Source organism: Mastomys coucha, unplaced genomic scaffold (genome assembly GCF_008632895.1).
Source record: "Mastomys coucha isolate ucsf_1 unplaced genomic scaffold, UCSF_Mcou_1 pScaffold16, whole genome shotgun sequence".
Classification (NCBI taxonomy): domain Eukaryota; kingdom Metazoa; phylum Chordata; class Mammalia; order Rodentia; family Muridae; genus Mastomys; species Mastomys coucha.
Genome location: NW_022196898.1, coordinates 36,710,037 through 36,730,694, shown reverse-complemented (window position 1 = coordinate 36,730,694; position 20,658 = coordinate 36,710,037). Strand labels below are relative to the sequence as shown.

The 20,658-nt window shown below is 53.8% G+C and overlaps 2 protein-coding genes across 2 annotated transcripts; both read left to right on the top strand.

Moving 5' to 3' along the window:
• Window positions 1-912: 912 nt before the first annotated feature.
• LOC116094433 (high affinity nerve growth factor receptor-like) lies at window positions 913-12,923 on the top strand. The gene is made up of 7 exons (XM_031376196.1): window positions 913-1,124; window positions 4,152-4,226; window positions 4,451-4,522; window positions 7,123-7,274; window positions 7,449-7,591; window positions 9,997-10,129; window positions 12,433-12,923. The coding sequence occupies exons 1-7, from the start codon at window positions 913-915 to the stop codon at window positions 12,852-12,854; spliced, it is 1,209 nt and encodes a 402-aa protein (XP_031232056.1). The 3' UTR covers window positions 12,855-12,923.
• Window positions 12,924-13,107: 184 nt separating this feature from the next.
• LOC116093096 (high affinity nerve growth factor receptor) lies at window positions 13,108-18,238 on the top strand. The gene is made up of 8 exons (XM_031374304.1): window positions 13,108-13,358; window positions 13,595-13,697; window positions 14,089-14,235; window positions 14,499-14,629; window positions 14,753-14,925; window positions 15,965-16,205; window positions 16,489-16,647; window positions 17,880-18,238. The coding sequence occupies exons 1-8, from the start codon at window positions 13,263-13,265 to the stop codon at window positions 18,063-18,065; spliced, it is 1,236 nt and encodes a 411-aa protein (XP_031230164.1). The 5' UTR covers window positions 13,108-13,262; the 3' UTR covers window positions 18,066-18,238.
• The last annotated feature ends 2,420 nt before the right edge of the window (window positions 18,239-20,658 follow it).

Below are 20,658 nucleotides of genomic sequence, written 5' to 3'. Positions count from 1 at the left end.
GGCCTGGGTGCTGGGCCTGAGACTTCCCAGGTTCACAAATACCAAGAGCCGACGGTTCCCAGCTCCCACGTCCGAAGAACTAAGAGATCTATTAATTTCTTCGCACAGAAATCGATGCTCTTGTCAGGACGGCGATCGATGCCAGGCTTGTTCTGCCTGGCTATACTCCGGCTCTGGGGCCCCAGCTGGATGGTTAGGATTGGGAACTGACCCTAAGACCGAAGGCAAAGCCTTAGCAAAGCTCAGAACTGCTCTCTCCCTGGTCCTCGAAGCCCCAGGCCGAGCGCAAACCCCGCGGCGCGAGGGCTTCTAGCGCCACCCTGTGGCCTCTTGCGGACCGAGACGTCTCCACTTTCCAATCTCCCTCCAGCTGTGTTCAAAGGACTCTTCTCCCCAGGTTCTGCGTCCAACCAAGCCGAGGCCCTCTAGCTTTCCTTACTAGGGTCTAGAGAACGTTCATCTAACTTATTCCAAGTGACATGCACACCTTCTTAAGCAAAGCGCACCGCGAGGCTGGCTGGGATGACCCGGACTTCAACCTTTCTCTTGCTCACTCTCTCCCCGTCCCCGCCAATCTGAAAATGCAGCTGTTTTACTGTGAGAAATAAGGTATCAGCTTCCTAGCTCCCCCAGCCTCAGAAGACACTTGTGAGGCAAATCTGTGGCAGTCCCCCACCCCAGGTCTCCCGCAGCCGCGAGGGACATTAGGAAGGCGAACTGGCATTAGGGCCCCGAAAGGGGAGGGGGCACTGGGGGCATCGGCGGGCGGGGCGGGGCGGGGCCGTGGGTGCCGCCCTCTCCTGGCGGCTGGTCTTTTAACACCGCCCCGCGCACGTGTCGCGCGAGGCCGGGCGGCGGCAGCTAGGAGAGCACGGACGGCCGCGCGGCCCGAGCTAGGCGGGCGCCGCCGCGATGCTGCGAGGCCAGCGGCGTGGGCAGCTGGGCTGGCATCGCCCGGCCGCGGGGCTAGGTGGTCTGATGACTTCGTTGATGCTGGCCTGTGCCTCCGCCGCATCCTGTCGCGAGGCCTGCTGTCCCGTGGGCCCCTCGGGGCTGCGCTGCACCAGGGCAGGGACCCTGGATACCCTCCGCGGCCTGCGGGGCACCGGGAACCTGACGGAGCTGTGAGTGTGTGTCCGGGGAGGGGCGCGGGGTCAAGAGGGCACAGCTCTTCCCCGAGGGCGCGCACTCACCTCTGGCTTGAGGGGCCAGGCTTGGTTGCTGTAGGAGACTGGCACGTGTAGCCTTTGGCTGTGCTGCAGCGGCTTCTCCTGCTGCCACCACCCTGGCAAAGCCGCGCAGTCACTGTCTGGATGTTGCCCAGGATTAAGGTGTTGGTTTGGGGCAGAGCAAGACCGAAACTCGGTGATCCAGGTATTGGTCCAGCGATCTAGGATAAGAACCTTTTTGTGGGGTCCAGTCAGGAGCCCAAGTTCCTAAGCCCATGGAGGAATGGTTAGCTGTGCAGAATTTGGCAGTGTGGCACCTTTGCTATTTTCTCTTTCTTAGGGGGAAGCCAGCCCCCAAGTTCTTCCTTGTCATGCCCAGGGAATCTAGTTCTTCTCTGGATTTGTGATTGAGCTGGAGTTGGTGGGAGATGGCGAGGAATCAGCTCAGTATCTGAGCTCTTCTTTCCTTTTCCACTGACTACAAGACTCCTTGGTTTGGATGCGGGAGACTAGACGAAACCCCTTTGCTTCTCTCTCTGCTTGCCCATCTCTCCCTTCACCTTTGTCTCCCTACTTGTATCAGGGAGTCAGGGCTGCTGCTGGGAGATTCTCCCTTCTTCCAGGTCCAGAGCTGGGAGGAACCTTCAGCTCTGCAGTACTTTGACAATGTGCAATAATCGGTTACAAAGCACTCAAGTACTTTGTAGCAGCTAGTGAAACCTTTGAGAGTATAATTGACCTGAAGGTACTCCACATCACACAGTGATGGCTGGAAAATACTTGAGTATTCTGCATGCTGGTGGAGCTAGCAGCCTGCAGTGATTGGCACCGAGTTACTTGGGCATTTTGTGGTAATTAACGGAGGTACTCAATCTCTCTCTAATGGCCCTAGGGAGACCAAGAAGAGAGGAGGAGATGGCCTTGTCTTGGTCTGGCTCTAGGCTCCTGCATGATGGGATGGGGCTTGAAGTCTAGTTGGTTGCTCCCAGGCCTGTCCATTCAAACCAGAGTCCAGTGTCCTGACTGTTTCCATCAATGTTCTCATTCCCCAGAGCCTTTCAAGACTCCAAAGGAGTCTAGCCCAGGGACAGGGGTAGTGGGCAAGCCTGGGCTATAGAAGAAGAGGCTGGCAGGGTGGTGAGCTGAGATGTCCCCCCCCTGGGTGGGGCTTGATCCTCCTAATTCCTCCTGCACAGACCTCTCCCTCCTCCCTCACCCGCATAGCTAACAAGGAGCTAATGGACCCGAATAGACAGATTGATTATGAATCTGAACAAATGAGGCGGCATGAAGCACACACACTGCCTGACAGCTCACACATACCCAACTATACAGATCTTCTTAGCAACTCCCTGGGTCTCTATAGCTTGAAACCCTTGCAGGCAGAACAGGGATCTGGGATCCCTCAGTGTGGCTAGCAACAGCTCCTTAGGCCTCCGGGGGAGAGCAGACACATATGGGGGTCAAGGCTGGGATCAAGGAAGCACAGGGTCCCTTGGACTGACCGGTTCCCTTGTTGCTCTTTTTACAAAGGGAAAGCGCCCAAACAAGGGGGAAGAGATCTGAGAACTGTCAGTGAGTCAGGGGCTCCTAGCACACATGGGGATGGGGAGGAGAAAGGAGAATGTGGACATGCCCCTGCAGAGGACATGTCATTACAGGGGAGTGAGTTCGCAGGAACTCCAAGATGCCAGATCTACAAGATAGGACTGCGCCCACAGCCACTCCACCCCCAAGTGCTGGTGTCTGTCTGTCTGTCTTTTTTCTTTTTTGCCTTTCTGGTTCTCATTCTCCCTGGTTCTCAGCCCTTATCTCTGTCACAGGGTCTCCCTCTCCTTATCTGTGTTTCTTTCCTCCCCGCCCCAGCCCACTGTCTTCTTAATGTCAGTCTCTTCTGGGTTTTTCGCTCTTTGTTTATCTGCCCTCCCTCTGCCACCCACCTCCTCCAGCCTTCCATGTCTCACCCTGTATCTCCATCTCTCTTCACCCACACACTCAGACTCCATTCACTCCAATGACCCTCTCTCCCTTCCTGGGTCCCTCATGATTAAGGAGGGGCTGGGGGCTCCCAACAGCTCTATGCTTGCTTTGGGAAAGTGCTGGAGAGGAGAGAGTAGGGGTTGCTGTGGGGAACCAAAGAACCAAAGGTTCTGAGGGGGTAGAGAGAGTGGGGTGTATTTTTGTGTGTGCGTCTATGTGATTGGTGTCAATGAATCCAGATGGCAGCCACAGAGCAAATATGTTTGGGAGCACACAGTAGCATGACAATTGGGGCATCCTTAGCACTGGGTGGAGCAAGTCCCCCCCCCCCCCCCCCCCCGTGAGCCTTGCCCTTTGTGGAAGTGAGTCTCAGCACAACCCCCTAGCATTGAGCATATATATGCTGGAGAAGCCTGCTATTAAACATGGAGCCACAAGCTGAGAATGGCAGTGAGCATTGACTAACATGTCTTCACACCTTATCTGTGTATGCATGGGAGAAATCTAAGTGAGGTTTGTTCATGTGTGTCCTCCACTGAGGGTCTGAGGACACACACCCCTGTGTGTTGCTGTACACTTGCCTCTGTGTTGCAGGAGGCATGTGAGAGTCTGCATGTGTGTGAAGGTGAGGGTGCATGCGTTCAGGCATTGCACATGTGTGACTCGTGAGTCATGTCAGCATGTGGGGGCATGTGCATGAATGGGTGTGTGAAGTGGGTCTGTGTGTGATTGGTGCATGTGCTCATGTGAGGGAGGTGGGTTGGTTGTGGGCACAGGGTAACTCCATTGAGGTCCTGACCCCTGTTGGTCCACCCCTCTCCCCTGGTGACCCACCCCTCACCCCTGTTGGTCCACCCCTCTCCCCTGGTGACCCACCCCTCACCCCTGTTGGCCCACCCCTCTTCCCTGGTGACCCACCTCTCTCCCTTGTTGGCCCACCCCTCTCCCTTGTTGGCCCACCCCTTTCCCTTGTTGGCCCACCCCTTTCCCCTCTCCCTGCAGCTACGTGGAAAACCAGCAGCATCTGCAACGCCTGGAGTTTGGGGACCTGCAGGGCCTGGGGGAGTTGAGAAGCCTGTGAGGACTAAGGGCAGACAGGGTGGGACTGGGCACAGGGTTGGTGGGTGCCCACACATACCGGGATCTGGAAAGACCTGAGAGTGGGAGAAGTCTGGGAGGCTCAGGGGCTTGAGGGGTCCAGGTAACTTTGGAAGGGACGGAGAGGGGTGCCCAGCTCTACAGGGGTGTCTGGCCTGGGTGGGCAGAATGCAGAGCTTAAATTCCTCTCATCCCTTCCCTAGAACCATCGTGAAGAGTGGCCTCCGCTTTGTGGCCCCAGATGCCTTCCATTTCACCCCTCGGCTCAGTCACCTGTGAGTGGCCAGGCTGGATTGGTGGGGGCGGGGCTGAGGAGGACCTCCAGCCTTGGGCAGCTAATGGGCTTTGTGCTCCCCAGGGAACTGTCCTGAGGAAGGTCCAGCCCCGGCTCCCTTCCTTAGGGCATTTCTTTCTGCTTCTTCGGTGTTCTGACTCTCATCCAATCAGGATAGAATCTTTGTTGATTCACTTCTAAGTTCCATGCCTCAGAGCATAAGCACCCATCCAGGCCTGGGGTTTGTAGGGTGTGAGGGGCAGGAGCAAAACCCCTGGTTCTGGTCAGAATTTCGTCTCCTCTGCTGTGAGGTGTGCTGTGGGGTGGTCCCTAAGACCAACGTGGGTCACTACTCCTCCCCCTCCTCATTCCTGAGAGTTACAGTTACTTGTTCTGTAGAGGATAGAGGGATGTAGAGTGGGTAGAAGATGCTTAGAGTCCCTCGTAGCCCCTCTTTGGGTTGTCCTTCACAGAGTTGGGCTGGGTAGTTTAACCTCTCTCTTGGGTCCAGGGATTTAATAACAAGAGTGATGTTGTGTTACACACTGTATGTCCTGGCTTTAAAATGCCCACTTAGGGTTGGAGATATGGCTCAGTTGGTAGAATATTTGCCTACTATCCAAGAAGCTCTGGATTCAATTCTCACCACTACATAAACATACCTGTAATACTAGCACTGCGGAAGTGGAGACAGGAGGATCAGAAGTTCCATGTCATATTTAGCTATACAGCAAGTTCCAGGCCATCCTTTTGTTTCAACACAACACAACAACAACTTACAAAGAATTTTAAAATGAGTACTGGGTGGCAGTTCACATCTCTCACAGCAGTGACTACTTGAGAGCAATCTGGGAACAGAGAAAATATGGTCCCCATTTTATAGATGAAAATTTGGGGAATTAAGTTGTTTCTTGCCAAGCAGTGGTGATGCATGCCTTTAATCCCAGCACTTGGGAGGCAGAGGCAGGCAGATTTCTGAGTTTGAGGCCAGCCTGGTCTACAGAGTGAGTTCCAGGACAGCCAGGAACCCTTACGGAGAAACCCTTTCTCGAAAAACCAGAAAAAAAAAAGTTGTTTCTTGACTGAGGTCACATGACTGCACATGGCTGGACAGGACAGGTGCAATACTCAGCTCTACTCTCACCCAAGGTGGAGGTGTTCCAGGGCCTGCCTCAGAGTCATCCCAGTCTTTATAAAGTCAAGGCTGGCTAGGCAAGGCTAGTGGTTAGGGCATGGCTCTCAAGGGTGCTAGCAGGGGCAGTGCCTGGTTAGCACGGAGCTCCTGAAACAGTTTCCTAGAGGCAGGGGCAGAGCTCTGGCTGGGCTCTCTCTTCATTTTCACCTAGGGAACTAGGTCCCTGGGTTTCTGCCTACTGGAAGTGCTCTCAGAGGAACAGGAAGGAAGGGATGGGGGTCTGAGGAAGTACTTTTGACTCCCCTGTCTTGAGATTAGGTGGGGGAGGAGGTTGTGAGAGCCTTGGCCCTCCCCTCCTCCTTGGTGGGGAGCACAGATGGAGCCCCTTACCCCAGCTGTGGCCTCAGCACTTCACCAGCTGGGGCTGAGGTGTGGGGGCAGGGCAACCGGCTGTTCCCTTGGATCCCTCTCCCTGGGGTCAGGGAGGGGGTTAACTGGGATTAACCCTTGTTTTCCCAAGGAGAAGTCTGTACTCAGAAAGACGTACCTGCCCACCATTCCCACATTCCCTCATACCCTCAGGCATAGCACGTTGTTCAAGTTGACTTGGCCGGGGGTGGGGGTGGGGTGGGGGTTGGGTAGCAGTCTCCTTTGGAGCCTGGGTCAGAGTAAGGTCGCTGGCTCAGGGCATCTGTTCTCCCACAGGAATCTGTCCTTCAATGCTTTGGAGTCCCTCTCCTGGAAAACTGTGCAGGGCCTCTCCCTACAGGACCTGTGAGTGTGTGGGCAGGGGCAGGGCAAGGGGCCAGTGTGTGTGATTCGTGGCTGTGCATGTTTGTGTCACCAGGTCTAGATGCCACTGTGTCTATGTGGAGAAGGGCAGGGGTGGGAGGTGGGGCATTTCTGGAGACTGTGTTGTGTCTGTGAGCTTGTACTGGGGATTATGTGCATGCCTGTCAGCCATGCCCCTCCCATCCCCTTCAAAGCAGAGCCTGCAGGACTACTGTGGTCTGAGCAGCCTATATGGATGAGTTAGCAGCGTGTGTATGTCCAGAGGCTCAGGGCTGTGTTGAACAGACCATGGCCATCCTGGTGCGTGAGGATTGCAGCCCCATTCCCACTGCACACATACTGGAAGGGAGATACACAGAATAGTCCACATGTGTGTGATGGGTTCCTAAGGCCTGTGGGCCATGGCGACCCACCCTGCCTGCCATCATGCTTGACTTCACGCTCTAGAGCTGGGGTAGAGGGGTCCCATGCAACCCTCAGCTGGCATCTACAGCAGTCTGCCCTTACTTCTTTTAGTAGCTAAAGTCTTGTCACCATGTTGGTTATGGGCCTGGTCCCAACCCCACCCTTCTGCCTAGATCCCTTGGGAGCCATCCATTTCCAGAGCACGCCTCCTGGTTCCTCAGACCTGTTGCACCCTCCTTCCCTGACTCTTAGCACCCCCTATCCAACAGGACCCTGTCAGGGAACCCACTGCGCTGTTCCTGTGCCCTGTTCTGGCTCCAGCGTTGGGAGCAGGAGGGGCTGTGTGGTGTGTATACACAGGTGCTTCATGACTCTGGGCCTGGAGACCAGTCCCTCCCACTGGGACATAACACCAGTTGTGGTAGGTGCTGTTGTAGAGGGGGGAAGCCTAGGAAGTGCCCAGAAGGACCTGGGGTAGCATTGGCAGGGGCTATGAGCCCTGGAGGCTGGGGTCCATTGAGTGGGGCTCATGAGCAGGGTTGGGTTCACTAGCCCATACTTAGGTTCTAATGGCCCTCCATACCCTGGGTGGCAGGTGTACCCTTAGTGAAGATCCAGATGCCTAATGACTCTGTGGAAGTGGGGGATGACGTATTTCTGCAGTGCCAGGTGGAGGGGCTGTCCGTACAGCATGCTGGCTGGATCCTCACGGAGCTGGAAGGGACAGCCACAGTGAAGGTGAGAAGCATTGCGGTCCCTCAAAGGGGACAAAGGACCAGGCCATTAGAGACAGCAAAAGTAACGAGCATGCAGAGATGGGAAGGACAGAGGTGGCTAAGACGCTGGGCTAGGATAACAGCCAGGGGGCTGCAGGTCCTCAGGGCAGGTCTGTTGGACTCCCAGACACCCTCAGACCTTGGGCTCCATCTTTGAATACAATACTGGCTGTAAGAGAGGGAGCTATAGCTCACATGTGAGACCCAGGAGGGACCCAACACCATTCTTCCCATATATTTTTTCTAGCTTAGGAAACTGAGGCTTGGGGATAGGACAGGATCTGTGTGCCACTCCCAGTGCCAATTACAAGGGCTTCTGGATCTCACTGGACACTCAGGAAGTAGTAGTATTCACTTGGATATGTTATGAACACGTTAGTGAAGGGCAGCTGGCTCCAACTCTCACTACTTATTTTAAAAACGTGTGCACACACGTGCACTGGCACACACGTGCACTGGCACATGTGGAGGTCAGAGGGTAAGATGTCTGTCCCCACCCTCCATCTCATTCCAGTTATTTGGTTGCTGCTTGGCCATGAGCTTCCAGAGAGTTCCCTGTCTCTGTCTCTGATCTCACTTATAAGATCATTGATGTTTATTTTTGTCATATAAAAACCCTTATGTGGTAGCCACAACTGGAGCCTGGGTCCTCTGAACAGAGACTCTGGTGTGGGGAATTAAGTCTGTTAAAAAAAAAAAAAAAAAAAAAAAAGATCATTGATGTTATAGGACCACTATGCTGAGCATAGCTTTTTGGGGATTCTGGGGATCCAAACTTAGGTCCTCATTCTTTCATGGCAAGTTACCCATTGAGCCTTCCTTTCAGCCCTCATTAATTACTTCTTGGAATAACTTTCAGGGGACCCCCCCCATTTCAGTCTGCTTTTTTGTTTTCTTGTTTGTAAATGGAGGTAGCCATGGTGGACATCCTCCCTCCCCTAGGCTTCATTTGGTCAGATAGAGATGCCTTGGATCCATCTCTGCCCTCTCTGCCCTTCCAGAGCATCTCTTATCTGAGCATCTTCCCAGGCCTTGTATCTGTTCTCAAGCTGGCCACAAGCAACTGACATTAGCTACAGTTGACTTTGGAGGTCCCCCACCCCCAACCAAGACAGTGTTTCTTTGTGTAGCCCCCTGACTGTCCTGGAACTGGCTGCGGTCCCCTCCATACACCCCAGTTAGGGAGTGACTTTTCTATGGAAAATTTCATGAAGTAGGTGTTAGTGACATGTCAATTATCTCAAAGAGATACCAGAGACTGGGACTTCCCAAAGTTGACTGAAGATGTTTCCACACGCAGATATTGGCTCTGCTCTGCTCCTCCCTTCTTCATTGCTCATGGGCAGCAACCTTGCACTGAGTAGGAAGAGCCTCTCTGCAGCCATGATGCCAGGGTCTCCCTCCTTTCCTTGCTCCAGAGGTCTCCAGCAATCTGAGTTGACTCTCCTTTTAAAGTGAAGCTCCCTAGACTGAACGTACTCATCCCATAGGTCCACTTTCTAATTCCTGGATGGGCACAGCCCATGGCCAGAGCCAGGTAAAATTGTGAATGAGATCTCTGAAGTTGCTGGGTAGTGGTGGCGCACACCTTTAATCCCAGTGCTTGGGAGACAGAGTCAGGAGGATCTCTGACTTCAAGGCCAATTTGGTCCCCAGAGTGAGTTCTAGACCAGCTAGGATGGCATGGTGAGACTTAGTTTCTGGGGGTGGAGTTGGGGACAGGAAATTGGAAAATTCTGCCAGCTTCTTCAACTTAGAAACAATTGCTAGACTCATCAAGATGGAGAATTCTTCAATGGTCATATTTACATGTGGTTTCTTAGAGAGATAATCTGAGACAGTTTTAATCTCCTGATAGTGATTCAGAATCAGCCATTTCATCTCTGAAGTCACTCACTGGCATCTTTTTCCTTTGCCGAAGAAGTGATGCTGTGGTGAAGCTGCTTCTAGCTGCAACCTGTCCCTTTGTTTCTGACCTTCCTGGGACTGACTGAAACTGAGTTTGCTAGAACTATGTGAGCCAGGATTGAGCTGGGAAGGTCCTACCTGGCTCTCTGATGAGCTGCATGTGAATGTGGAGGTTGGCTATCTGGCTATCTGCCGACTAGTCCCTTGATTGCCACCTCTATGTTAGAGCATTGTCTACCTATTTTGAGGCTGTTGGCTGGCCTTTAGATTTTTCTCTGACCTAGGAGCTACTCTACAAACTGCAAAGGAAGCCATTCTCTGCCCACCTTCCCTTTGCTTCCCCGGCCCTCCCTCTTTCCATACGGGACCTAAGGATTCCCAAGCACATCAGCTCTATCCCCGCATCTCCTGCCTACGCCTGCCGAAGCCCTTCTGATGACTCTCTCTTCTCTGGTCCAGAAATCTGGAGTTCTGCCATCCTTGGGGCTAACTCTGGTCAATGTCACCAGTGATCTCAACAAGAAGAATGTGACATGCTGGGCAGAGAATGATGTGGGCCGGGCCGAGGTCTCTGTCCAAGTCAGCGTCTCCTGTAAGCCCCTGTGACAGCCCCTGCATCCACCCCCACCCATCTCCTCTTCCCTGGAAAGAGGGAGGGGGGTAGATGGGATCGTGAGTGGGCGTCTCTACAGCTGCTCCCTCCCAGCTGTTTCCAGATTCCCATGAAAACCTGATCCTGCTTGGGAAGTCCTGGGGGCTTCTCAAGGCCAGAGGGTTATAGATGGATTTCTTTCTGGCCCACTGCCCAAGCTTGCTACCTGAGGCCCTCAGCGCCAGCTGCAGGCTGGCTTCATTGCCTGCTTCTCTTTAAGGCTTTTGTCCTACCACTTTTTATTTATTCATTTCACTTAGGATGTTAGTCTAGGCTTGGGATAACTACTTTATAGCTGGTGAAGTCTCTGCCAGTCTGGGACTGAACTTCTTCCAACTTGGGCTGACATTTGTGCAAACTGAACCTTGTGGGTAGAATGAGTTCAGGGCTGGAATTCTAGTGAAGGTTGCTTACGTCAGTCAGTTCTGCATCCTGTTCTTAGACAAGCTTAGGTTTAATCAAGGGGGTATGGCTATAGATAAGCATCCTAGTTGGAAAAGAGGGGAATTCCTCTCTTGAGTTCCTCTTTTATACTTGTTGCCTAATTTTTCTGGCTTTGCCAATGCATTATCTTTCATCTATGTCCCAGCACCAAATCTTTTTTGTTGTAAAATACACATAGTTATGCAATCAAGCATGCACAATATTTATTTACATATTTATTTAGAGATGGGGTCTTGCCGGGTGCTGATGGCGCATGCCTTTAATCCCAGCACTTGGGAGGCAGAAGCAGGCAGATTTCTGAGTTTGAAGCCAGCCTGGTCTACAGAGTGAGTTCCAGGACAGCCAGGGCTACACAGAGAAACCCTGTCTCGAAAAAACAACAAAACAAAACAAAACAAAACTAAACTAAAAAAAATAGAGATGGGTCTTGCAATGAAACCCATGCAGCCCTGGAACTGCTGATCCTCTTGCCTCAGCCTACACAATGCTGGGATGACAAAATATTCACAGCTGGATAATCTACATACTTTAAGGAGAACAACCCTTGCTGGAGCCAGGAGTGTGGTGCACGTCTTTAATCTTAGCACTCTGGAGGCAGAGGCAGGTGGATCTCTGTGAGTTCAAGGCCTACATAGTGAGTTCTAAAACAGCCAGTGCTGTTACACAGAGAAACCCTATCTTGGAAAAACAAAAACAAGCAAACAAACAAACAAATGAAAAAGAAGTCCCCTTGCCAGGACTTTAGAAGACATCTTCCATCTCTTCCATCCTCGTTTTTACATTAAACACGCCCTTGCTAAAATAATTTTCCACAGGGGCTGAAAACTGAACAGTTTTGAGCATTTTGTATTGTTTAAAAGCACTGATTGCTTTTGAAGAGGGCCCAGATTGGGTTCCCAGCACTCGAATAGTGGCTCACAACCATCTGTAACTTCAGTTCCGAGGAACCTGAGGTCCTCCTCTGGCCTCCAAGGTCACCAGGCACACAAGTGGTACACATACATAATTCAGGCAAAACACTCATACGCATAAAGTAAACCTTAAAAATAATACTTTTTTGCATGTCTGATTCCCTATTAATAAAATTTTGTTTGTTTTTATGCATTGTGTAAATGAAAACTTTATGTATTATTTTCTTTTTTTTTTTCTGTTTGTTTGTTTTGGTTTTTCAAGACAGGGTTTCTCTGTGTAGCCCTGGCTGTCCTGGAACTTACTCTGTAGAGTAGGCTGGCTTCGAACTCAGAAATCTGTCTGCCTCTGCCTCCCAAGTGCTGGGAGGCAGCACTTGGCATGCGCCACCACTGCCTGGCTGTTTTCTTTGTCTAAACTTTATATTTATGAAACATCTGTGGCAACAAAGTCACTATAATCCCTTCTTGCACTATGTGCACTTCATGGTATGAATGCTAGTGAGAATCCCCATATAAGTTGCATGTGTTTATACACATAGTTTACACATATATACTGTTTTCTTTTATTGAGAGGCTTTTGATTTTGGGGGGTTGTTTCCTGTTTGTTTTGTTTGCTTCTGTGCTGTGCTGGTACTCAGGACTTCCCAAGTAGCTTGGATGGCAGGCCAGCCACAAGACCTGTACTGGGTTCCATGTGTGACCCTTAAACCTCAGATTTTGTCCATTTTCTGCCATATTCAGTGTCCTATACTAAGTGTCTTCCAAATCTGTCTCCTAGAGGATTTCTTAGGGTCCGCTGGCTTGTTTTTCCTGACCTGCCCCCTTGTTCCTCTCCTGGATTCCTTCCAGCCAGTTGCCCACTTGCTGTCACGTGCTTTCTTCCCATAGTCCCAGCCAGTGTGCACCTGGGCTTAGCGGTGGAACAGCATCACTGGTGCATTCCCTTCTCTGTGGACGGGCAGCCAGCACCGTCTCTGCGCTGGTTGTTCAACGGCTCTGTGCTCAATGAGACCAGCTTCATCTTTACTCAGTTCTTGGAGTCGGCGCTGACTAACGAGACCATGCGGCACGGCTGCCTTCGCCTCAACCAGCCCACGCACGTCAACAATGGGAACTACACCCTGCTGGCGGCCAATCCCTATGGCCAGGCTGCTGCCTCCATCATGGCTGCCTTTATGGACAACCCTTTTGAGTTCAATCCTGAGGACCCCATCCCTGGTGTGAGAGCTACCCTGAACCCTACCCTGCTCCTGGGAGGACCTGGGTGGAGATCCAGCAATCCAGGGAGGTCTGGCCTCTGCCTGCCATGACCCTGGTTCCCAGAGCTGGAGTTCTTTGTCCTGGACAGAACAGCTGGTGGCTAGCTCTGTGCTGTCTTCTTTCCCCTCTCCCAGACCGGGCCTGCTGAGGCCCTGAGCTGTGCCATCTACCCAGGCTAAAGGGAGGGCTATGCCCTCCGGGCAGCTATAGCCCCCTCTTTCTTGAGGCCCAGAAACCTATCTATCCCATAAAGGAGGATCCTGGAGGGGAGGGCCTCCCTGTTCTCCCTCTCTGACCGCTTTCTCTCCTCCTCCCTGCTGCAGTCTCCTTCTCGCCAGTGGGTGAGTTGCCTGGGCTGGAGGGCAGCTGTATTGTCTCAGAGATGAAGGAAAGGGGACAGCTAGCTGGGACCCCGAAGTGTGGCCAGGGTGGGGAGCTGCTCAAGGAGGCATGGCAGTATGTGCCAAGGCCCACCCTCTGTGCCCCGTGTCCCCACAGACACTAACAGCACATCAAGAGACCCAGTGGAGAAGAAAGATGAAACCCCTTTTGGGGTGAGTGTGGGGTATGGAAGCTGATGAGGGTGTGGGTTGGGGTGGCCAGGCATGGCTCCTTTGCCTGGAGCTAGAGCAGGACCATCAGTCTGTTGTGTCCTGAGCTGGGTTAGCTGCTTTCCCCGCTAGCTGAGGTTACTAGGGAGGCTGGGCACAGGGCTGGGGACCTGGCTCTGGATTCCCCTGTAGGATGGAGCCCAGAGTACAGAAGTCTGTAGGCCTGACCCTCCTTCTAGGTCTCTGTGGCTGTGGGCCTAGCCGTCTCTGCTGCCCTCTTCCTTTCTGCCCTCCTCCTCGTGCTCAACAAATGTGGACAAAGGAGCAAATTTGGGATCAACCGTGAGTCAGCAGCAGTGTTCTGTCTGTCTGTCCACCCATCCTACTGACTTGATTTTCTGCTGACTCTTCCTGTCTATGCCCATGTTTGGCATATGGTTGGGGGCAGGTTGTTTATGGGGCTGGGGCAGAGCTGTTCATTGGTGGTTGAGCTAGTGTCAAACACTGAGTGGGTCTGGGGGGCTCAGCTCTGTCAGGAGCAGGGGAGTTGCTCTGGTACCAGGAGCCAGATCAAGAGAGGCTTTGGTACTTCCCTCCCCTTGCCTACCCTCTTGCTCTGGCACTACTCTGCCCTCTTGCCAGTGGGGAGCCTGACACTATTCAAGCTAGTCTGAGCAAGGATGGAGGTGGTGCCTGGGCTTTGATGCTCCATGTGGGTGTGTCTCTTCCCCAGGCCCTGCTGTGCTGGCTCCAGAGGATGGGCTGGCCATGTCCCTACACTTCATGACACTGGGTGGCAGTTCTCTTTCCCCTACTGAGGGCAAAGGCTCCGGACTCCAGGGCCACATCATGGAGAACCCACAGTACTTCAGTGATACTTGTGAGGAACTGTTATAGTAGGCGAGTGTGAGCATGGTGTGTGTGTGTGAAGCCCTGACCCAGGCCTCTCCCCGTCCTATCTCAAAGTCTAGCTCATCTCCTATCTCCAACCCTGTCCAGGGCCGTATCTCCCACACTGGACTCTCTCTCTGGGCAGATGCTCCCACCCACCTACACCCCATTTCCTGTGTCTGCACTGCCCTTACTACTTCCCTATCCTGCCCAAGCCAGGGCTGGCCTTCTGACTTTGCAAGCCCCTCCTAGGTGTCCATCACATCAAGCGCCAGGACATCATCCTCAAGTGGGAGCTAGGGGAGGGAGCCTTTGGAAAAGTCTTTCTTGCTGAGTGCTACAACCTTCTGAATGATCAGGACAAGATGCTGGTGGCTGTCAAGGTGAGACTATGGTCCTGGTAGGGACTGCTGGCCTGTGTCCCTCAGAGCACCGTTGTGTCAGGATGGGGATGTTTGAATGAAACAAGATGAGATGGTGTTGGGGTCTCCATCCCTACCCCCCAGGCACTGAAGGAGGCCTCTGAGAATGCTCGCCAGGACTTTCAGCGTGAGGCAGAGCTGCTCACCATGCTACAGCATCAACACATCGTGCGCTTCTTTGGAGTCTGCACCGAGGGTGGCCCGTTGCTCATGGTCTTTGAGTACATGCGCCATGGGGACCTCAACCGTTTCCTCCGGTACGAGAACCTAGTCCTCGGTCCCTTCCCTGCAAGAGTATCCTTGCTTGTCTGCCAGATGATCTGACTTTCCAGAGACTCTAGGGAGGGAAGGTTCATGGGTGGCTCAGTGGACGCTGAGTGAGCCAGCCTCAGGTGCGTGGAGATGGGTAGGTAGAGGAAGCAGCCAAGGGAAGGCCATGGAGAGCTATTTCCTTGTTTGTGGACAGCTTGCAGGCCTAGCCAGAGAGATGTCGTCAGATGGGGCCCAGGCTGTGTGTGGTGGTGCTCCCCATGGAGCACTGGGAGGAAAGGAGAGACTCTGAGGCAAGCCTGAAGGCTTTGGGCAGGAGGTTTGGGCCATCATGTTTCCAGCTTGCTCTCATGACACATGAGACCTCCCTTCTAGCCGTGTTCCCTGGTTTACTTCTCCGCGCTGGCCTGGAGTCTCGGTTTCAATGTCCCCTCATCCAGGAGGCCTTCTCTATCTCCATTCCTTGGTGTGAGCTTATTCATACTCTACTCTCTGCCCCAGGGCCCTGGTCTCAGAGATGTTAACAAACAGCAAATTGGAGAAGGCACTGCCAGCAAAGCAACCAGCAGGAAGAAAGGGTGCCATGTGGAGAGTGGCACCAAGTGATCAGTTTGGCCTGGAGAGGGGAGGGGACAGGAGGTTCAGCAAGGGCTCAAGTTGCTGGCCTAGAGCTGGAGAGGCTCCTTTCATGGGACAGAGTGAGATGGGGGCAGGAACAGCTAGCTATCTTAGCAAAGGCAGTGCTTGAGTTATGTGACAGCAATGGGGATGGGGCAGATGGAGGCTGGGGCTGAGTTCCTCCAAGGACTAAGGACCCCTTGGGGGTGGGGTTGGCTGTGGAGAAAGGCAAGCCTGTTTTCTCCCTTACCCTTCTCCCCAGACAGCTGCCTCCTCCTTCCCTTCCTCCCTTTTTGCCCCTGGTCTCTTCCTTCTTCACACCCAATTCTGTGCATCCCCTCCACAGCTTCCAGGGCTCCGTCCACCCAGCTCCTTCCTCTCAGCTTCTCTCTGTCTCTGTCTTTTCAGGTCCCATGGACCTGATGCAAAGCTGCTGGCTGGTGGTGAGGATGTGGCCCCTGGCCCTCTGGGCCTTGGGCAGCTTCTGGCTGTGGCTAGCCAGGTGGCTGCTGGTATGGTATACCTAGCTGGCCTGCACTTTGTGCACCGAGACCTGGCCACACGCAACTGTCTGGTGGGTCAGGGACTAGTGGTCAAGATTGGAGACTTTGGCATGAGCAGAGACATCTACAGCACAGACTATTACCGCGTAAGGGTCCCTAACCCCTCCCCAGCTTCTGTACTGTACACAGCCTCTCTTGGAGTTTGTAAGACCCTGCGCTGGCAAGCTTGCCCTCCTCTCCTCTAGCAGTGTGAGCGCTAGGTTCTGGTCTCTGGTTTCCCATCCCTTCCAGCACCTCAGACTCCCGTGGGAAACTATCTTCTCTACTGGTCCCTCAGTCTTGGCCCTGCCGTGTCTTCTGTCTATTTAAGGTGGTGGGGGATGGCTTTGTGGTTGCCTCCAGAGGAGGTGATACAATGTATCTCTGCAGGTGGGAGGTCGGACTATGTTGCCCATCCGCTGGATGCCACCCGAGAGCATCCTCTACCGCAAGTTCAGCACTGAGAGTGATGTGTGGAGCTTTGGAGTGGTGCTCTGGGAGATCTTCACCTATGGAAAGCAGCCCTGGTACCAGCTCTCCAACACCGAGGTCCGCTTTGCCAGCATCCTCAGGCCCTGACCTCAGCCCCCATTCTTTTCTCCTCTCCTGGTCCTTCTCTTGCTCAGTCTCCCAAACCCAAGCCTCGCTGGCTCCGGGAGGGCCCTTAGAGGTCATTGTGGCTAGAGTCCAGGCCATGCCTGTGTGTCTTATGGTCACAGTGGGCACTTACAGGGCAGAGGAGAGGGGATAGGAAAGAGCGGACAGCAGGAAGACTGGAGGTTAGCTGGAGGGGGACAGCCCTGCCTTCCCCTGGCCTTGTGGCTAGCCACTGTTAGAGCAGACCCCAGGTGTTTTGTCTCCTCAGCAGCTCCCCCAAGCCTTCTCCTTGGCTCACAGCTGTCAGTTTCCATTTCTCCTTCTAATGCAGTCTGTTCCCCCGAGGCCGATGGGGTGGGGGAGAGGGTTATAGATTTTAATTTTCTCAAGCACTGAGAGAAGGAATGGAATTAGTGCTGCCCATAATCTAAGTCCTCTAATGGGGATGGGGAGAAGGGGAAGAAGGGGAAGAGAGGCACCAGGCGCCTTCCCCAAGCATCTCCCTGTCACAGGCTCTTTGTCAGAGCCCTCCTGTAGCCGCCCCAGCGGCACCTCCTGGAGTCTAACTATTGCTACAGTGTCTTTCCAGATATCTACCATACTCCAGTCTTTCACCCTCAGCATGTGGAGGGGACCGGCAGGCGGGGAGTGGAGGGTGACCTTGCTTCATGGCCAGCATCCATCATCATAGCAATTATATTTATTATCCCTGGCTGTGTCTCTTGCCCATTCTTGGGGAGAAGGGCTTGGGGACTCAGCAGAGGCTGTGCTCTCTGGAGTCCCCACAGAGTGGTGCCCACAAAAGGGAGAAGTAAGGGTTGGCTCGGCTTTAAACCGAAACAGTCTTTTTTCCCTCAAAGGCTACGGCTGTAGTCCCACACTGCTCTCCTCCGAAGCTAGGAGGTGGAGGCTAAGACTGAGGGTGATGGTCCTGATGTCATGCCTCACCCTTAGCACCCCACCCGGCAAGTACTCACTAGGTGTAACACTAGCCTTCTGGATGCAATCCTTGAGTCAGGCAGCAATTATACCCACTTTTCAGAGTCAGTGCAGGAAAGAGCCTTGGAGTTTGAAAGGCACCATGCAGTTTAGTCAGTCAGGGACCATCCGAGAAAGCCTGTAACCTTCCCTGTCCTGAAACCCTTGGTTTGCTCTCTTCTCTGTCTCTCCCTTCCGTGGCACAGGCGATCGAGTGCATCACGCAGGGCCGGGAGCTGGAGCGGCCACGCGCCTGCCCTCCTGATGTCTACGCCATCATGCGTGGCTGCTGGCAGCGAGAACCACAGCAGCGCCTCAGCATGAAGGATGTGCACGCTCGTCTGCAGGCCCTGGCACAGGCACCACCCAGTTACCTGGATGTTCTGGGCTAGGAGCCGAGTCTGGGTGTCAGGCCACCCTGGGTTCCCTCAGCGCCCAGCAGCTACCACACTCCATCCAGTCTCTCACCCTCAGCATGTGGAGGGGACCGGCAGGCGGGGAGTAGAGGGTGGCCTTGCTTCATGGCCAGCATCCATCATCATAGCAATTATATTTATTATCCCTGGCTGTGTCTCTTGCCCATTCTTGGGGAGAAGGGCTTGGGGACTCAGCAGAGGCTGTGCTCTGTGGAGTCAGTTCCCTTTCTGGTCCCTCTGGGTTGCCTCCCTGCTCCATGCAGCTGTTTCCCACTTCATCTTCACCCCTCACCTGGTGGTGACAGCCTGTCCGCACCCTCACTGTCTGTATTTGGTCTTCACAAAGACTGATGCTGGGGAAAGGGAATAGGGCCCGGGGGACGGCAGCCGCTGGGGGTGGGGGTAGACAGAGCAATCACACATTAGAACAAATGATTGAGACAGAAACTGTGGTGTGGGTGTGTGTGTCTCTGTGTGTGTGTGTCTCTATGTGTGTGTGTGTGTGTGTGTGTGTGTGTGTGTGTGTCTATAGCAAGGATTGAAGGAACAGACCCTGGTGGCACACACCTTTAACCCCAGCTACAGGAGTCTGAGTGCAGCAGGAGACTCTCACATTCAAGGGTCTGCCTGGGCTTTGGAGTCAGTTCAAAGCCAGCCTGGGAAACTTAGGGAAACTGGAGGGCTGGGAAATAGCCTTGCAGTAGAGCCCTTGCCTAGTATGTGCAAGACCCTAGGTTCAATTCCCAATACTGTGGGGTGAGGGTGAGGATGAGGGTGAGGATGGGCGAGGGACTGAGGATGAAGGATCAGGACATGGTTCCTACCCCTCCGGTTCTCTTCTTGGCCCTGAAGCTTTGAGATTAATACTTGGAGGGGCTTGGGCAAGGTGGCTTCCTGAGGCTAGAACTCTGGTGCTGTCCCATGCTACTCAAAGGGAAGATGAGGTCTGCCTTTCTTTGTGACCCTAATTGAAGTGCCTGAGGCGTCTGTCACATTAATATCCCTCAACTCCACCACATCAGGGGAGTCGAGCCAGGCCTCCTGGCCACCGCGGAGGCTTGCTTCCACCCTGGGGCTGGAGCAACATTTCAGCCTTCACTTCCCATCACCTGCTGGGCTCCTGCAATATCACATGCCTGCTCACACAGCTCCTGGGGCAAACGATGGCTGTCTCCTGTCCCTGGGTGCCCGGTTCCCTGCCTTGTCCCTGTGATTCAATCTGTTCTTATCACCCTGGGCCGAGTCCTGCAGTGTGTCTGCCTCTTGTCCAGGCTGGTTCCAGCTAATGGAGGCCTAGCCCAGGGCGGCGGGCTGATTGATGGGGGGTCTGGTCCCCAGGGGCCTCGTTGGCAGGCTCTCCTTTCCTGCCTTGGGATGGGAGGTGCTGCTTCAAGGAAGAAGGGGGACAGAGCGGAGGCATCAGATCTGGCAGGTGAGCCATGGGCAAGAGCTACAGATATTGAAGCTAAGAGACTTCCGAGGGAGGTGCAAAGACAGGGAGATGAGACACAAAGGGAGACGGGTTAGTAATACACAGGCAGGGGAGGGCGGCAGCTGGTAGAGTCCTTTAGAGCCCAGGACCCCTGCAGGACTTGCCTGCCCCTTCCTTCAGTGCCTCTGTCCTTTGATCCTCATGTGGGTGAAGGCTTGGGTATAGCAGATTTGGAGGCCTTGCTAGGGATACAGGGCTCTGCTCTGCGGTTTGCTGCACTGAGCAGGATTGGGCGGGACTTGGAGGCCAGATAGCAGAAGAGACCTGAAAAGCCTTATGGGGGCATTTCCTGTGCTGATTATGGGACCATGGGAGACCCCTGAATCCTGCTGGAGGATTCCTGCAAAAGCTGAGTCAAAGAGGCACAGAGTTCTGGGAATGTGGCTTGGGAACCTTCCAGGAAAGTGGCAGAGATCTGGGGACAGCTGAGAGGAGTGCCAGTCCTTGGGGCAGCATGCCTTGAAGCTTTGCACGGGGGCAAGAAGGGACTGTACCCTCTGTCAGCGGGTGGCCTCCCCCTCATGGATGGAGATTCAGACACTTGTTCACAGCAGTCTGGGCTAGCGCCCTGGCCTACCACACGTAGCTGGCCTTGATGGAAGCATGTGTGTGAACATACACAAACAACACTCTTTGCCATTGTTGTTGGGTCCCATTGCCATTAACAATGTTGTCCCACTGTGGCCCCTGCCCCCTCTCTGTTAATTACCTCCTGACTGTGCCAGGTCCATTATCTGCCCTCAGTCCCAGGGGCTGAGCACCAGTTGAGATGGATAGCTATAAGGAGATGGGTAGAATGGGGCCCTGGGGACTTTGGGGGGCTTGAGACAGACAGCAACCTGGGGCCATAGGGTAGTATTATCTCTCCCTGTACTCTCCCTTCTCAGACGAGGGCTGTGTTGACTGGAAGAGAGGCTCCGAGAGGCTGGGGTGCCGTGGAGCCCTGGCTAGAGGATCTATGCTCTCCCCTCTCTGCACCCCCAGTCAGGAGAAGAGGAAGTGGTCAATGCAGTGGGCTCCTCAGGGTTCCAGCCCAGGGACAGTCTCTAAGGAACTTGACATTCTCCTGCTCCCTCA

Coding starts and splice junctions, on each gene's coding strand:
- LOC116094433 (XM_031376196.1), top strand. CDS start 913: ATGCTGCGAGGCCAGCGGCGTGGGCAGCTGGGCTGGCATCGCCCGGCC. Junction 4,523..7,122: donor ACCCCTCGGCTCAGTCACCT/GTGAGTGGCCAG, acceptor CCTATCCAACAG/GACCCTGTCAGGGAACCCAC. Junction 7,592..9,996: donor AAGGGACAGCCACAGTGAAG/GTGAGAAGCATT, acceptor TCTCTGGTCCAG/AAATCTGGAGTTCTGCCATC.
- LOC116093096 (XM_031374304.1), top strand. CDS start 13,263: ATGTGCCAAGGCCCACCCTCTGTGCCCCGTGTCCCCACAGACACTAAC. Junction 13,698..14,088: donor GAGCAAATTTGGGATCAACC/GTGAGTCAGCAG, acceptor TCTCTTCCCCAG/GCCCTGCTGTGCTGGCTCCA. Junction 16,648..17,879: donor ACCAGCTCTCCAACACCGAG/GTCCGCTTTGCC, acceptor TCCGTGGCACAG/GCGATCGAGTGCATCACGCA.